We start from the raw sequence: 18,070 nt of genomic DNA, 5'->3' as shown, positions 1-18,070 counted from the left end.
ACCCCCCCCACTTCACCACGTTAATATATTATAGACAATATATAATAAGGGTCAATAGACCTAAGTGCAAAAGAATAAATAAGAGTGAATGGATATCAATCCATAAGCTATATATATGAGCCAGTCGTTGAAAGTTGATGTAGTGATATAATGAACTACAATAAAGTCAATAAATGATCTCCAAAGTGCAAATTGATCCACAGCATACAGAAAGGAGTGATGATAGAAAAGTGCTTCCACCTCAATGACACACTGCCAATTATGAGATAAGCATGATCTCTTAATTACAGGAGATCATTGAACACATGTAGTATTGTCTCCACATGGGATCGCCTCGGGAAAATCGCTTCTTGCATGGATGGCTCGTGCAGTGTATCGTTTCAGGATATGCCACAGAGAAATGAAAAGACTTGCATAGCATAAAATCCTTTAAATGTAATGTAAATCATAAAAAAAGCAACGTTCTGACATTCTGACGTCACCGCGTCACACGCTAGACCCGGAAGATATGGGCTGTTAGTTCGAGGAGCCGGGGCGGCTCTTTTGTTGATACACTTTTATTCATTGCATTGATGTAAATGTGCATTGTTTATGGTTTACATTAAATTTAAAGGATTTTATGCTATGCAAGTTTTTTCATTTCTCTGTGGCATATCCTGAAACGATACACTGCACGAGCCATCCATGCAAGTAGCGATTTTCCTGAGGAGATCCCATGTGGAGACAATACTACATGCGTTCAATGATCTCCTGTAATTAAGAGATCATGCTTATCTGGTAAGCGGCAGGGTGTCATTGAGGTGGAAGCACTTTTCTATCATTACTCCTTTCTGGATGCTGTGGATCAATTTGCACTTTGGAGATTATTTCGCACTTTTTTTTTTTTTTTTTACATTTATGTAAAATATATCACTACATCAACTTTTCAAAGACTGGTTTATATATATACATCTAGATTCAGGTACGGCGGCGCTTCTTTAGGTCGGTGTAGCGCATCCCCTTTGCACTACACTGACGTAAGATAGTGAGGCAAGTACTGTGTTCACAAAGCACTTGCCTCCTAAGTTACTTCGGCGTAGCGCAAATGGCCCGGTGTAACCCCGCCTAATTCAAAATAGGCAGGTAGGGGGCGTGTTGTATGGTAATGAATTCACGATTCATTACCATACATGTAAATGAAGCGCCGATCGTACGGCACATGCGCGCGCATGCTCAGTATCTCGTCGCAAATACTCCTTGCTTTCGTGAACGTAACCTACGCCCAGCCCCATCCTGAGACGGCTTAGACAAACAACGTAAACGACGTGAAATTCCCAAAGTCCATACTTAACATTGGCTGCCCCATCTTTTTGGTGGTTTGTCTTTACGCCTGAATAACGCCTTACGTAAACAGCGTATCTTACTGCGACGGGCATATGTACGTTCGTGAATAGGTGTATCTTGCTCATTTACATAATCTCGGCGTAAATCGACGTACACGCCCCTAGCGGCCAGCGTAAATATGCAGCTAAGATACGACCGCGTAGGAGACTTACGCCGGTCGTATCTTAGCAACAGAGAAGCGTATCTCATTTTGAGAATATGCCTAAACATATGACGGCGCCGCATTCGGACTTACGATGGCATATCTACTGATACTCCGTCGTAAGTGTTTATGAATCTAGCCCATAGCTCATGGATTGATAGCCATTCACTCTTATTTATTCTTTTGCACTTAGGTCTATTGACCCTTATTATATATTGTCTACTGTGCTGGCTAAGCTAGCTCACCACTTATCCATAGGCATGTGCAATTTTTTAAGTTACGAATATGTTTTCCATCAATTTTCGTTATTTTAGTTGATTCGTTAACATACGAATAAATGAATGGTTTAGCGCAATTAATAACGAATAACGATATTTTCAAAATGTTTGAAGATAAATTTTCGCGCCAAAAGAATGTGGAACATATAAACTTGGATACTAAATAAAATTAGAATTAAAATAAAGCTGCTCCCCTAAAAATATAAAAAGGCGATACCTCATTACATTTTAGTGAATATGTGGTAGGTAGGGGGCGCTATTACAACAAAATAAATGTCTTGGCAAAATGACAAAATTAATGTTGAATAGAAATCTATTCGATAGTGATAGCAATTACAAAACGCATGTGATATCTATTGAAAAATAAACACATAACAATCAAAACTAAATAGCAAAGACCTAGTTGGTCAATAGTGAAAGAAAAAGGATTCACAAGAGAACCTCTATTGCAAGAGTGATGTGCTCCCAAAACCATAAATCAAGAAAAAATAAAATTTTAGTGATAATAATGTCCATATATTTCTATGATGGTAGTGAACCATTGGTAAATATAGGAGTGAATCTTTGCAATGGTCCAGAAAAGTAAACATGCAATCTTCTCATGGACGACAGTGCTTCAAAATCCTTCCACCAATTCCGCAAGACGACACCCAAAAGTGTAAATATTAAATGCGCTTACCAAAGCGACTTGACCCCTTTAGCTAAAAAGAGAGTCAAAAACGCTTGTGCAGTTGTTAATGTCTGCAAACATGTATTGCGTCCTCCAGTGATTAAATACAGGCAAATCTTCTCCCAGTAATCTCATAAATGGAATACAAAACAGAAAAACTCCATAGTGCAACCGGTTTTATTTTGTTTACCATTTTTAAAATAAAACCGGTTGCACTATGAAGTTTTTCTGTTTTGTATTCCATTTATGAGATTACTGGGAGAAGATTTGCCTGTATTTAATCACTGGAGGATGCAATACATGTTTGCAGACATTAACAACTGCACAAGCGTTTTTGACCCTCTTTTTAGCTAAAGGGGTCAAGTCGCTTTGGTAAGCGCATTTAATATTTACACTTTTGGGTGTCGTCTTGCGGAATTGGTGGAAGGATTTTGAAGCACTGTCGTTCATGAGAAGATTGCATGTTTACTTTTCTGGACCATTGCAAAGATTCACTCCTATATTTACCAGTGGTTCACTACCATCATAGAAATATATGGACATTATTATCACTAAAATTTTATTTTTTCTTGATTTATGGTTTTGGGAGCACATCACTCTTGCAATAGAGGTTCTCTTGTGAATCCTTTTTCTTTCACTATTGACCAACTAGGTCTTTGCTATTTAGTTTTGATTGTTATGTGTTTATTTTTCAATAGATATCACATGCGTTTTGTAATTGCTATCACTATCGAATAGATTTCTATTCAACATTAATTTTGTCATTTTGCCAAGACATTTATTTTGTTGTAATAGCGCCCCCTACCTACCAGATATTTTCAAAATAACGAATATGAAAAACAACGAAGATACGAAAGATGAAAGAAACGAAAACATAGAAACAACGAAAATACCGAACCCAAAAAAAATAATAATTACGAAAAACAAAATGAACGAAAATGCAAACTTACTAATATTCGAAGACCGAAAAGAAAACAACCGAAATGCCGAACAAAGACTAAAAAACGAAAATCAAAACTAACGAAAAATAAATTACGAATCTTCGGAAAACTGAAATGAAAACAACGAAAATACAAAATAATGTAAATTAGCTTTCGTTAGTACTGAAATATTTCTGGACATTGACCAATAGCCACTGAGCGCTGTCCCTTTCCTCTGAAGAGGTTTGTTCCTTCCACCAATGAGCTTCTTTCTCATTACCTCCTGGCTCCTCGTGTCTTTTTCTGTGTTAGACTGCAGTGCATCTAATTTCTAGATTTGTATTTGTAATATCTGACATATTTTAGTTTTCTTCTACGTCAGACTTCATTCTAGACAGGGTGTGTGTGCTAAGACAGTCAAGTCAACCACAGTAAAGTACGAATTACAAAATGACGACGAGTAGTGTGTCGAATAAACGTAAAATGTATTCTAACAGAATTACGAATGCAATAAAATCTACAAAAGTACGTTTTTACAATCAAAGGAAATTAGACACGAAAATACGAATGATCATAAAGCAACGAAGATATATTTCTTACGAAAATACGAACGTGGCATGATGGAAAATATATTGTAAATACGAATAGCAAAACAACGAAAATTAAACTAACGTAAAAACGAAGGAACGAATAAAATCATTTTAAAAATATGAACGCGGCAGAATACAAAATATAACGAAAATACGAATCTCGATTCAACGAAAAATAAACTAACAGAAAAAAACGGAAACGGAAAAAAGAGTGTTACGAAAATACTAAAGAGTACGAATACGATAACTAACGTCTTACGAAATTACGACTCGTTCCGAATCACGATAAATAAACAGAAACAAAACAGGAATAAACAAAATTTTTTGCTGTGCACATGTCTACTTATCCATTTTCACTAGCGCAGATTTTCCTTTCTTCCATATCTTAAGTGTTTGTATAACATTTTTAGTTGCCACTTGACTTTTATTTTTTTAATGAACGCAGTATATTTTTTGATAATATATTATAGACACATGATTGATCCTCTCATACATACCCTTGAAGAAGGAGATTTTGAAACTCCGAAATGCATAGGTGAATTACGAGAAACCATTGTCAATCGTTGTGGTGATTGTTATTATTCATATGCAGTTACTGAAAACATTCAATTTGTCTTTTATCCTGTATTCCATTGATGTATGTATTTCAATAATAACATTTATATTTTTCCATTTATAATTTAATCTCAGTGCCTTAAAAGTCCAGTTAGGGGATATTCTCTCTTTTCGTCTAGCTATTTGGATGTGGCACAAAACAGAGACACACCCATCGATATTTAGCATAAAGTCTAACTCTAGCTTTCCTTTAACTTTAAATAGTTGCTGAGCAATTATTTACTAGTATTGTATTGTATTGTATTGAGTATTGCATTTTGAAAAAAATGCATTTCTTTGTATTACAGTCACAAACATAAACCCAAATAGATCTTGATTACTCTCTGTGGAATCTTTAATCTGCGAAAGAAACATATAAATGTTTGTGTGAAAATAGGTTTCCTATTCAGTCAACTGAGCTTATTCACTGATACACATCAAATGCTTTACACTTACACTAGATATATAAGATACTTATTATTATTTTATCTCTCTCTCCCTCTCTTTCTATTTTTTCTTTTCATTCCTGACTTAATCTAGCAAAATAAAATGCAAATAAAAATGTTAAAGATTCTTTGAACCAGAATGATATTTTTATTTTTGACATTTTTCTTTTTTACATCTTTGGCATTATTTTCACTCCTATTGTTTTTGTTTTGTTTTTATTCTTTCCATTCATGACATTCTGCTTTCATTCCATGTTAAATAGAAAAACTGGTAGAAAACTCTCTCATGAAGAAATACATGTAATATTGTCACATTTTTAATATTGACAATTTTCTGTTACCAAAAAAAATAAAAAAGAATCTACATTGTTTTTTGTTGGTTTACTTAAAATTAAGTTCAATTATCAAACATATATGGGTTTTCTTCAGAGTTCCTTAGTAAATAGAGTAAGTACAATTTTTATTTCAGACTAAAGTCACCAAGCTATAATGCTTTAATTTAATCGCCCAGAGGCGATTAAATTCGCATGTGCTGTGCTATATAAGTTTTCATTCATTCATTGATTGGAATATTAGTCAATAAGACACATGAGAAATTGTATAACTTTATCCATCCATTTTCTTTGCATTGCACATATATATATATATATATATATAGTAACTTCCTTCTTGCTATGTAAATGTAGTTTTGAAAAGCTTTTTTTTTTACATATGTTATTTTTTATTTGCCTAGAGTTCAACTTCTTCTCAATGGCCATGTAATTTTGTATTGTATTACAAATGAACTAAAAGAATAGAGGCAGTCCAATTAGTAAAGAAAACATTTACTGAGCTTTAAAATTTCCTATTTCCCAAGCTGTATTCAAAGGGTATTAAAAGTCACAGGTTCACCTTATTTGTTGTCAATCATTTAAGTCAACACATATTATTTCTGCTATGGTTAATACATAAATAAGTTATATAAATCTTTTCTGCTCCCACACAGACCACACATAATATTAATGTCACCACATTCTTCTTTTTGGGATTTAACAACATGGCTGTATATACCAGTAATCTCCTGCTCTTCACCTTGGTCCTTATTATATACATTGTGACAATATGTGGAAACTGTTTGATCATCATGTTGGTATATTACAGTAAGACACTTCATTCCCCCATGTACTTCTTCCTCTCCCAACTCTCTATATCTGATATCATGCTGACCACAGATATTTCTCCTAACATGTTAAATATTGTTCTACATGAGAGGACCTCCATATCCTTTTCTGGTTGCATCACTCAATATTATGTCTTTGGCATAACAGAAACATTTGAATGTTTCCTTCTGACAGTGATGTCCTATGACCGTTATCTAGCCATCTGCTCTCCTCTCCATTATACCTCCATTATGAAACAAACACTTTGCATTCAACTAGTTCTTGCATCCTGGATTTTCAGCTGCTCTATTGCATCATTATCAACACTCGGCATAAGTCAACTAGAATTCTGTGGACCAAATATTATTGACTATTTATATTGTGATTTAAATCCTCTTCTGGAACTTTCTTGCTCAGATACATCCATAGTTCAAATAGAAGCCACCTTGTTGTGTGTCCCTGTGCTAATATTTCCCTTCCTAGTGATAGTGGTTTCCTATGCTTACATTGTTTTAACAATATTAAAGATATCCTCCTTCTCTGGAAGACTGAAATCCTTTTCCACTTGTAGCTCCCATATCACTGTTGTGTTTATATTTTATGGAACCCTAGCTGCTGCATATATGATTCCAAAGGAAGGACAATCACCAATGATCAGTAAGATAATGTCCTTGTTGTATACAGTGTTTACTCCCTTTGTAAATCCTTTTATATACAGCTTGAGGAATAAAGAGATCAAGGACAGTTTAAACATGTTATATAAAAACAAAAGGATTTTTATTCAAAACCGTTGGTAAAACATAAATTATTAAAATGTATCTGTTTAAACTTGTAGAGAACTTGGTGTGCATTGGTCTAAAAAAAATTTGACTTCTACCGTACTGAAGCAACGTTTAATAATAAATTGGTATTAGAGTTCAATTGGTCAAATTGGGTTCCTAAAGAAGGCCTAAACACCCTACAAACCGTCATTCCATGGTATCTATCACAACGCCCCCTTAAACTGTGTTTTGTTTTATTGTTAAAATTCCCGCTTTATGACCCCAGAGATTAATTAATCTAAGAATTGGTTTTTAGCTACTTACTGGACCCAATATCTCTTTTTACTTGTCAGCCACTGCTAATGACACTAGAAATTTAAGGCCTCGTACACACGACCGAACATGTCTGCTGAATCTGGTCCGCGGACCAGTTTCCGTGGACATGTTCGGTCGTCTGTACGGCCGACCGGACCGGATTCCTGGCCTAGCGGACAGGTTTACAGCGGACAAATGTTTCTTAGCATGCTAAGAAACATGTCCGCTGGAAGCCTGTCCATCGGACATGTCCGATGGTTAGTACAACTCATCGGACATGTCCGTTGGCCCGAGAACCCGCGCATGGCGTCGAAGTGATTCGATGCATGCGTGGAAGCATTGAACTTCCGGGTTCGCGCATGTCGCCGTGTCATCGCCACGTCACCGCGTCGTCACCGCGTATTCTGTCTGCGGGGAATTTGGTCTGATGGTGTGTACACACATCAGACCAAATGATCCCAGCAGACATGTCCGATGAAAACGGTCCGTGGACCGTTTTCATCGGACATGTCTGCTCGTCTGTACAAGGCCTAACAGTCTAATTTCTGTGTGTATCGTCTGTAAGCCTAATACAGATGAGACGAATGTCGGGTGACATTCAGCCCGTGTGTATGGTAGCCGGTCCAACAGAAGCTTCTGTTGGTCGAGCAAGCTGGAAATCCAGCAGCCAACTGGCTCCCGATCAGTGCTGACCAGAGTGTTCTGCCGGGGGGGGGGGGGGGGGGGGTTGGGGGTTAGGCTGAATTGAAAAAATACTAGTGGTGTGTACTAGGTTCTTCGTTTGATCTTCTAGATGTACAAAAAATGTTGTTTGTGTATTGACCATTGTATTGAAAACAAAAATGTTCTCCTCATATTGGGGGAAACTACTCTAAAGGCCCGTACACATGATCGGATTTCTCTTGGCAATGTCCCATAGATTGTCTATGGGGTTCAGGTCAGGTGAGTTTGCTGGCCAATCAAGCACAGTATACCCACGGTCATTGAACCAAGTTTTGGTGCTTTTGGCAGTGTGGGGCAGTTGCCAAGTCCTGCTGGAAAATTAAGTCAGCATCCCCGTAGAGCTCGTCTGTGGAAGGAAGCATGAAGTGCTCCAAAATCTCCTGGTAGACGGCTGCGGTGACCCCGGACTTAATGAAGCACAGTGGACCAACACCAGCAGATGACATGGCTCCCCAAATCAACACAGACTGTGGAAACTTCACACTGTACTTTAAGCATCTTGTAGTGTGTGCCTCTCCATTCTTCCTCCATATTCCGACTCCTTGGTTTCCAAATGAGAGGCAAAATTTGCTCTAATCAGTAAAGAGGACTTTGGACCACTTAGGAACAGACCAGGTGTGTTTTTCTTTAGCCAAGGTAAGACGCTTCTGACGTTGTTTGTTGTTCAGGAGAGGCTTGACGAGAGGAATACGACATTTGAAGCCCATTTGCAGCCTCAGGAACTCTTTTCAGGTCTTATGGCTTAATTAGCTGATTAGAGTGGGACACTTTGGGGTAGATCCACAGAGATTTGGATCCGCGCAGCATATCAGAGATACGCTTCGCCGCCATACCTTACCTGGCGTTCTTTCGAATCTTCAAAGATTTTGCGCCGTAAGTTACGGCGGCGTAGTGTATTTCTTGCGGCGGAATTCAAATCGGCGATTAGGGGGCGGGTTGAACTGCGCATGCGTCATCCCGAAAATTTCCCGCCGTGCATTGCGCTAAATGACGTCGCTAGGACGTCATTTTTTTTAACTTAGACGTGAGTTACGTCCATCCCGATTCCCGGACGACTTACGCAAAAAAAAAAAATTCAAATTTCGACGTGGGAACGACAGCCATACTTAACATGGCAAGTCTATTTATACGCCGCAAAATAACGCTTTAACTATACGCCGGAAAAAGCCGACTAGAGACGACGTGTACGTTCGTGGATCGTCGGAAATAGCTAATTTGCATACCCGACGCGGAAAACGACGGGAACGCCACCCAGCGGACGCCGAAGTATTGCATCTAAGATCCGAAGGCGTACGAAGCCTTACGCCTGTCGGATCGAACCCAGATGCCGTTGTATCTTGGTTTGAGGATTCAAACTAAAGATACGACGCGGGAAATGTAAAATTACACTGGCGTATCAGTAGATACGCTGGCATAATCCTTTTGTGGATCTACCCCTCTGAGCCTAGAATATTGCACCTTTTCACAATATTCAAATTTTCTGAGATTGTGGATTTGGGGTTTTCATGAGCTGTAAGCCATAATCACAATTATGACAAATCACGGCTTGAGCGATCTTGCTTTGCATTTAATGAGTCTATCTCATATATTAGTTTCACCTTTAAAGTTGCATTAGTGAAATAAATGAACTTTTGCACGATATTCTAATTTTTTGAGTTTCACCTGTAGTTTCTGTTTGTTAGCTGAAAAAGTTTTGCCCGTTTGTATGCAGAACAAGTTCATGGCCAATGCCCTTCGGACAAAATTCCGTGGCTTTGTCCGATGGAAATCTGATTGTGTGTATAAGGCTTAACCTCCCTGGCGGTATGATTCTGTCTGGAATTACGTACCAAAAGCGGTACAATTATTTGCAAGGAAATTTGGCATTTAATACTGTAGGCCTGTAATTCTTAGGAATAACTCTCTTAAATCTGACCAAACAAGAATCTAAGGCCCCGTACACACGACCGGACCAGTTTCAGCAGACATGTTCGGTCGTGTGTAGGCCCGAGCGGACAGGATTCCAGCATACATTTGCCCGCCGGGCCTTTTTCCAGCGGGCAAATATTTCTGGACTTGTTTTAAAACAGCCCACTGGAATCCTGTCCACTCGGACATGTTCAGTCGTCTGTACAGACCTACCGTACATGTCCAAGCGCCCGCCATCCCTCGCATGCGTCGAATGACTTTGACGCATGCGTGGAAGCATTGAACTGGCAGGGCCGCCCACGTCGCCGCGTCGATGGCGCGGCCACGCCCCGCGTATTGTTTACGCGCGGAATTCTGTATGATGGTGAGTACAGCCACCATACAGAAATCCCCGGGCAGACATGTACAGTGAAAACGGTCCGGCGGACCGGTTTCATCGTACATGTTTGCTCGTCTGTACAAGGCATAATAGGCATCTCGGGTATGATTTTTTTTTAAAAACAAAATTATAAATTATAAAATAATAAATAATTATAAATAATTATAACAAATAATAATATAATTCTAATAAAAATTATTCAATAATGTAATCAAATCAAAATCACTGAAATTTTCTCAGTTGCAAAATTGTCGCTGTCATTATTATTTTTTTTTTATGACGAATTTCCCCACAAATCGCTATCGCACAATTCTGCAAGTGATTATAATTTATTATCGCTGTTTTCTAGCTGATCTAAAACCATTTTTGACATAAAGGGACACTTTTGGTTGCTATGGACAATCTACAGTTTGCAGGGAGAAAGAACCATTTTTATTATATAAAATGACATGTATTTTTTACATACAGTACTGTAATCTATAAGATTACAGTATACTGTATGTAATGTGTTTGTTTACCTTTTTGAATTTGGCGCCGATCTCTGCTCCCGTGCGTCGTAACGTCGCAGGGAACGGAGATCGGCGGCACAGGAGGACGCTGTGTGAATCGAGCGAGGTCCCGCTCGCTCACACAGCGCGGTGGCATCACTGGATCCAGGACAAGGTATCCAAGCGCACGCTGCAGGCTCTGCATATCTACCCCGAGCGTGACTCGGGGATACCGATCGCAGCCTAAAAAACCCACCCCGAGTCACGCTCGGGAATACCGCCAGGCAGGTTAACCCTCACCCTTTTCACCTCTCACAAGGACCAAGAGAAATACTACAAGATGTCTTTTCGCTTCACCCAACTTTTATATTTTTAATTTTAGGTCAAAACCACTCCAAAGACATGATGGTAGGTTAATTGGATCCTGTCCAAATTGGCCCAGTATATATGTATATATGTGTATGACTGTGTGTCCCAAGCGTGTCAAGATCCTACGGGGGAAAAATGACCGCACCAGCCAGGAAGACACTGGCTGAAAAAAGCACCTAGAGGCGATTCAGTTCGCATGTGTAGCGCTATACAAGTCATTCATTCATTCATTCATTTAAAAGGGGTACTGATCTTCCCTACATATTAATATAATTTGGATACAATGAAGTAGATTTGGTATTAAAGTCATGGGTACTCACATTGTTTTGAGAGCAAGTGTGAGTATTCATAAATTTAATGCCAAGTCTACCTAATTTATTTCCAAATTATAATAAAATTATTAAGATGTAATAGGGAGGACGGGTACCCCTTATATGTTTGATGGTTGTACTAGTTTATGAGTATTTATTTTTTTCTTTCAAATTCCAATAGTTCTAACAATTCTCTTTCCCTGGTTCCCACCTTTACTATATTGCCTAAAACCTTTTTTTTTTAAATATTAACTCTGTATTATGACCATTAGAGATTTCTTGATCTCTGGGTTTTTATCTACTTTATTTTAAAACTCCTTACCGAAACCTTCTTAGAAATATCCCTTTCACTTGGCAGCGACTGCTGTTGTCATTCAAAACTAAAAGTCTTCTTTCTGTCTGTAATGTCCTTAGGCTTCCGAACCATATTAACCGCTTAAGCCCCGGACCATTTTGTAGCTAAAGGATCAGGCCACTTTTTGCGATTCGGCACTGTGACGCTTTAACTGACAATTGCGCGGTCGTGCGACATGGCTCCCAAACAAAATTGTTGTCCTTTTTTCCCAAAAAATAGAGCTTTATTTTGGTTGTATTTGATCACCTCTGTGGTTTTAATTTGTTGCGCTATAAACAAAAAAAAAAGTGACAATTGTGAAAAAAATTCAATATTTTTTACTTTTTGCTATAATAAATATCCCCAAAAATATATAAAAAAAATAAAAATTTTCCTCAGTTTAGGCCGATACGTATTCTTCTTCATATTTTTGGTAAAAAAAATTGCAATAAGTGTTTATAGATCGGTTTGCGCAAAAGTTATAGTGTCTACAAAACAGGGGATAGTTTTTTGGCATTTTATTAATATATTTTTTTACTAGTAAAAAAACTGTAGGGGTTAAGTGTGCCCTAGTGTGTGATTCTTACTGTAGGGAGGCGTGGCCTTTTTTTCCCACAAATAGAGATTTATTTTGGTGGTATTTGATCACCTCTGCGTTTTATTTTTATTTTTGCGGTATAAATAAAAAAAAAATCTACATTTTTTACTTTTTGCTATACTAAATATCCCCAAAAATATATAAAAAAATATATAATTTTCCTCAGTTTAGGGCGATACGTATTCTTTGACAAATTTTTGGTAAAAAAATTGCAATAAGTGTTTATTGATCGGTTTGCGCAAAAGTTATAGCGTCTACAAAATAGGGGATAGTTTAATGGCATTTTTATTAATATTTTATTTTTACTAGTAATGGCGGCGATCAGCGATTTTTATTGTGACCGTGACATTATGGTGGACACATTGGACACTTTTGGCAATTTTTTTGGGACCATTGTCATTTTTACAGCGATCAGTGCTATAAAAATGCACTGTTTACTGTGAAAATTACACTGGCAGTGAAGTGGTTAACCACTAGGGAATGCTGTAAGTGTGCCCTAGTGTGTGATTCTTAGGCGTGGCCTGGCGTGACACATCCCTGATCGTCATTCCCTATGACAGGGAACATTCAATCACTCACACTGCCACTAGGAAGAACGGGGAAAGGTTTGTTTACACTTACCTCTCCCTGTTCTTCAGCTCTCTGACCCGATCGCGGGATTCCGGTGGCAATCGGGTCATGTGGGCACGGTCACGAAGCTCAGGACCAGGTCGCGAGCGCGCCCCCCATTTTACATCTTTGTAAAGCTGCATTACCTTGTTACGCAGGTCTTCTTTTCTACCTCCTCTTGGATCAGTGTCCAGCCAGTGCATCCATGTAAGAACTAACAAACCCATTGACTATTTATACACAGATTTAAAAAGCCACAAATGTGGGAAATTAACCCTTAATAACCATTTTAACCTGTGTGTGCCACCTTCTGTGTCTGTACCAAGGTCAAACATTCCAAGAAATTTACATTTTTTTATCAGGGCCATTTAGGTGATTTCTGTTATCATGATTTAAAAAGGATCCAAAAAAAATATGCGTTAATAAATGGCTTCATGTGATTTCTATCCTTAAATAAAAGACAGTTTTTTGGCATGATCAGTCATATTTTCAATATTAATGCCAAAATGTCACAATTTCTGCCAGGGTATGCAAACTTTTGAGCACAATTGTATATATATACTAAAAACTGTATATTTTCTTATTATAGTCACAAACACAAACCCAAGGAGATTTTGATTTCTCTCTATGGAATCTTTACTCTGTGAAGAAACATATAAATGTTTGTTTGGAGATAGGTTTCCTATTCAGTCAACTGAGCGTATCCACTGATACACATCATATGCTTTACACTTAAAATAGATATATACAATATTTTTTATTATTTTATCTTTCCCACTCTTTTTATTTTTTTTTCTATTCATGACTTCATCTAGGTCTTATTTTTCCATGTTAAATATAAACCCTGGTATAAAATGTTATGAAGAAGATGCATGTAATATTGAACAAGAGCTAAAAATAAAATTTGTATTATTATTTTTAAATATTTGACATTATTTTTACTCCCTCTCTTTTTGGTTTTCTTGTTTTTCAATCCATTCATGCCATTCTGCCTTTTTTCTGTGTTAAATAGAAAAACTGATGGAAAATCTTCCATGATGACAATTCATGTCATATTGTTACATTTTAAATATTGATGCTTTCATTTTCTGTTACCAAAAATGGTTTATTCAAAATCAGGTTAAATTACAACACAGATATGGGTTTTCATCAGATATCATTAGTGAATAGAGTAAGTATTTTTTTTTTATTATTATTATTTCAGATTAAATACACTAAGCTATAACACTTTAATTGATGAAAATAGAAATCATTAAGACAAATGAGAATTTCTATAACTTGATGCATTGTGTTTTATATTTATATATATATATATATATATATATATATATATATATATATATATATATATATATATATATATATATATATATATATATATATATATATATATATATATATATATATATATAGAGTACAGACCAAAAGTTTGGACACACCTTCTCATTCAAAGAGTTTTCTTTATTTTCATGACTATGAAAATTGTAGATTCACACTGAAGGCATCACAACTATGAATTAACACATATGGAAATTATACATAACAAAAAAGTGTGAAACAACTGAAAATATATTTCATATTCTAGGTTCTTCAAAGTAGCCACCTTTTGCAGCAGACACATCTCTGGAACTGTTAAGAGGAGACTGTGTGAATCAGGCCTTCATGGTAGAATATCTGCTAGGAAACCACTGCTAAAGAAAGGCAACAAGCAGAAGAGACTTGTTTGGGCTAAAGAACACAAGGAATGGACATTAGACCAGTGGAAATATGTGCTTTGGTCTGATGAGTCCAAACTTGAGATCTTTGGTTCCAACCCCTGTGTCTTTGTGCGACGCAGAAAAGGTGAACGGATGGACTCTACATGCCTGGTTCCCACGTGAAGCATGGAGGAGGAGGTGTGATGGTGTGGGGGTGCTTTGCTGGTGACACTGTTGGGGATTTAATCAAAATTGAAGGCATACTGAACCAGCATGGCTACCACAGCATCTTGCAGCGGCATGCTATTCCATCCAGTTTGCGTTTAGTTGGACCATCATTTATTTTTCAACAGGACAATGACCCCAAACACACCTCCAGGCTGTGTAAGGGCTATTTGACTAAGAAGGAGAGTGATGGGGTGCTGCGCCAGGTGACTACCTCTTGAAGCTCATCAAGAGAATACCAAGAGTGTGCCAAGCAGTAATCAAAGCAAAAGGTGGCTACTTTGAAGAACCTAGAATATGAAATATATTTTCTGTTGTTTCACACTTTTTGTTATGTATAATTCCACATGTGTTAATTCATAGTTTTGATGCCTTCAGTGTGAATCTACAATTTTCATAGTCATGAAAATAAAGAAAACTCTTTGTATGAGAAGGTGTGTCCAAACTTTTGGTCTGTACTGTATATATATATATATATATATATATATATATATAAGAAGGCCAGTATGGTGGCCTGAGTTTATGGGAGGAGCCCGGAGGGTATTTAAGCAGCCCACTCACACATGCTCTTTGTCGGTTCAGTGTGCGGTACTACACGTCACTGGGCCGACTCTTTCCAGCTCACCTCATGTCCGTGAGTCTGCGCATTCAATCGCATTCGACATCGCAAGCGCTTTGCGGCTTCTCCCTTCATGGTCTTCGCCGGCGGTTCCCGCTTACTGTCGCAGGTAGGATTCAAACCTTTTCGTATCTTGTGCAATCTTGCAATTCGTTATGCTTCCTATCCTGCATCCCTTTTGGAAAAAATCTGCTTCTGAGTTACTTTTGCTCATGTTTCAACATCATTTGGCTCAGGCATAGTACATTTGCAACTTCCTTCTGCCAAACATACAATTCATTTGTAAATCCATTTGGAGATTGACATGTGTTTGTATGGGTTCTTTGGCAGATTGAGGTGGTAATTGGACTCACATGGTGCCTTGTCTGCACTTGATTAGCCTGGGGGGATGGGTGGTTGGTAGGTGTTCGGTTTCAAAGCAAGGGGTAGAATACACTCTACAACCAATTTGTATCAGATTCGTTCAATACTCCTTACTATCAATTCGTATCGGATTAATTTCATGCATTTTACAACCATTTTGTATCAGATACATTGCATACTTTCTACAGTTGTCATTCATTGTTTCCCCCATGTCGTGTGTTTTAGTTCCCACAGCGGAACTTACGAATTGCTTGTACACGGCTCTTCTCTCTCATTTATTTACCAAAGTTATTGCCTATGCGTCATGCATGGCGCCACACCACACTCTTGGGATGTGTTGCACATCCACTCCAGTCCAAAGCAAACCCAGTCGCACTTTACTGTCCCAGGTAGGATTCGTTAGCTTGTTTGTCATGTCAAATTCATGGCCACTCATGGTGTCACCTGTACCATATGTTTGGTTCCCGAAGTGGAGCTTACAAAGCATTGATACGTACTTCTCGTGTTCTATTTTCTACACCAAACCTCGTTGTTTTGCCCCATGCACGGCAGCACGCTACACGTTCCCGACATGTTTCACTCCAGCCACAGTCCGCCGCAAACTCACTCGCATGGCCCACTGTCGCAAGTAAGATTTACACATGCCTTATGTCTTATCAATTTGCTACCATTCGTTCTCTCCCATATCGTTCATTAGTGGCCCCTGCGGAACCTACGATTCAAACAGGTGTTGTCCTTCTACCTTATACTGCTTGCTTAAGGTACAAACAAACCAGGTGTTTCTATCCTTTCTCAGTAACCCAATTCTTATTGATTGAGACCTTGCAACCATGCAAATCATCTCAGCAGTCTGATACCCTTGCTGAGACCCTTGCAACACATGACCCTTACAAAATGCAAAAAAAAAAAAAAAAAAAAAAAATATATATAAAAAAACAAAATATAAAAAAAAAACAATTGCCGCCACGTAATCTCAGCCCAGCAACCTGACACCTGTTGAGACCGTTGCAACTACGCAAAATTTGTTTCCACAGCCTGACACCCTTGTTGAGACCCTTGCAAACGCAATACCGTCTCAGCAGCCCCACACTCATCGAGACTCTTGCAACCACACAAAATCGTCTCAGCAGCCTGACACCCTTGTTAAGACCCTTGCAACACATGACCCTTACAAATAAATAAATAAATAAAAAAAATATTAAAAAAAAAAAAAAAACGCAAAAAAAAAAAAAAACGCAAAAATAAATATAAAAGTGCAGAAAAAAAAATATTGCCACCACACAATCTCAGCCCCACAACCTGACACCTGTTGAGACCGTTGCAACGACGCAAAATTCGTCTCCGCAGCCTGACACCCTTGTTGAGACCCTTGCAAACGCAATACCGTCTCAGCAGCCCCACACTCATGGAGACTCTTGCAAGCACACAAAATTGTCTCAGCAGCCTGACACCCTTGTTAAGACCCTTGCAAACGCAATACCGTCTCAGCAGCCCCACACTCATGGAGACTCTTGCAAGCACACAATTGTCTCAGCAGCCTTACACCCTTGTTAAGACCCTTGCAAACGCAATACCGTCTCAGCAGCCCCACACTCATGGAGACTCTTGCAAGCACACAAAATTGTCTCAGCAGCTTGACACCCTTGTTAAGACCCTTGCAACACATGACCCTTACAAAACGCAAAAAAAAAAAAAAAAGCAAAAAGAAATATAAAAAGTGCAGAAAAAAATAGAAAAATTGTCACCACACAATCTCGGCCCAGCAACCTGACACCTGTTGAGACCATTGCAACCATGCAAAATCGTCTCAGCAGCCTCACACCATTGTTGAGACCCTTGCAAACGCAATACCGTCTCAGCAGCCCTACACTCATCAAGACTCTTGCAACCACGCAATACCATCTCAGTAGCCTCACACCATTGTTGAGACCCATGCAAACGCAATACCATCTCAGCAGCCCTACACTCATCAAGACCCTTGCAACCACGCAATACCGTCTCAGCAGCCTCACACCATTGTTGAGACCCTTGCAAACGCAATACCATCTCAGCAGCCCCACACTCATCGAGACCCTTGCAACCACGCAATACCGTCTCAGCAGCCTCACACCATAGTTCAGACCCTTGCAAATGCAATACCGTCTCAGCAGCCCCACACTCATCAAGACTCTTGCAACCACGCAATACCGTCTCAGCAGCCTCACACCAT

The 18,070-nt window shown here is 38.4% G+C and overlaps 1 protein-coding gene across 1 annotated transcript; it reads left to right on the top strand.

Annotated features, from left to right (window-relative positions):
- Nucleotides 1-5,826: 5,826 nt before the first annotated feature.
- LOC120930734 (olfactory receptor 493-like) lies at nt 5,827-6,959 on the top strand. Its single transcript, XM_040341908.1, has one exon. It carries the CDS (start codon nt 6,060-6,062, stop codon nt 6,957-6,959), a length of 900 nt encoding a protein of 299 aa, XP_040197842.1. The 5' UTR covers nt 5,827-6,059.
- The last annotated feature ends 11,111 nt before the right edge of the window (nt 6,960-18,070 follow it).

The sequence above is a fragment of the Rana temporaria genome, chromosome 3 (genome assembly GCF_905171775.1).
Source record: "Rana temporaria chromosome 3, aRanTem1.1, whole genome shotgun sequence".
Lineage (NCBI taxonomy): Eukaryota > Metazoa > Chordata > Amphibia > Anura > Ranidae > Rana > Rana temporaria.
The sequence above is the reverse complement of the archived record's forward strand: the minus strand, read 5'-3'. Positions and strand labels throughout refer to the sequence as shown.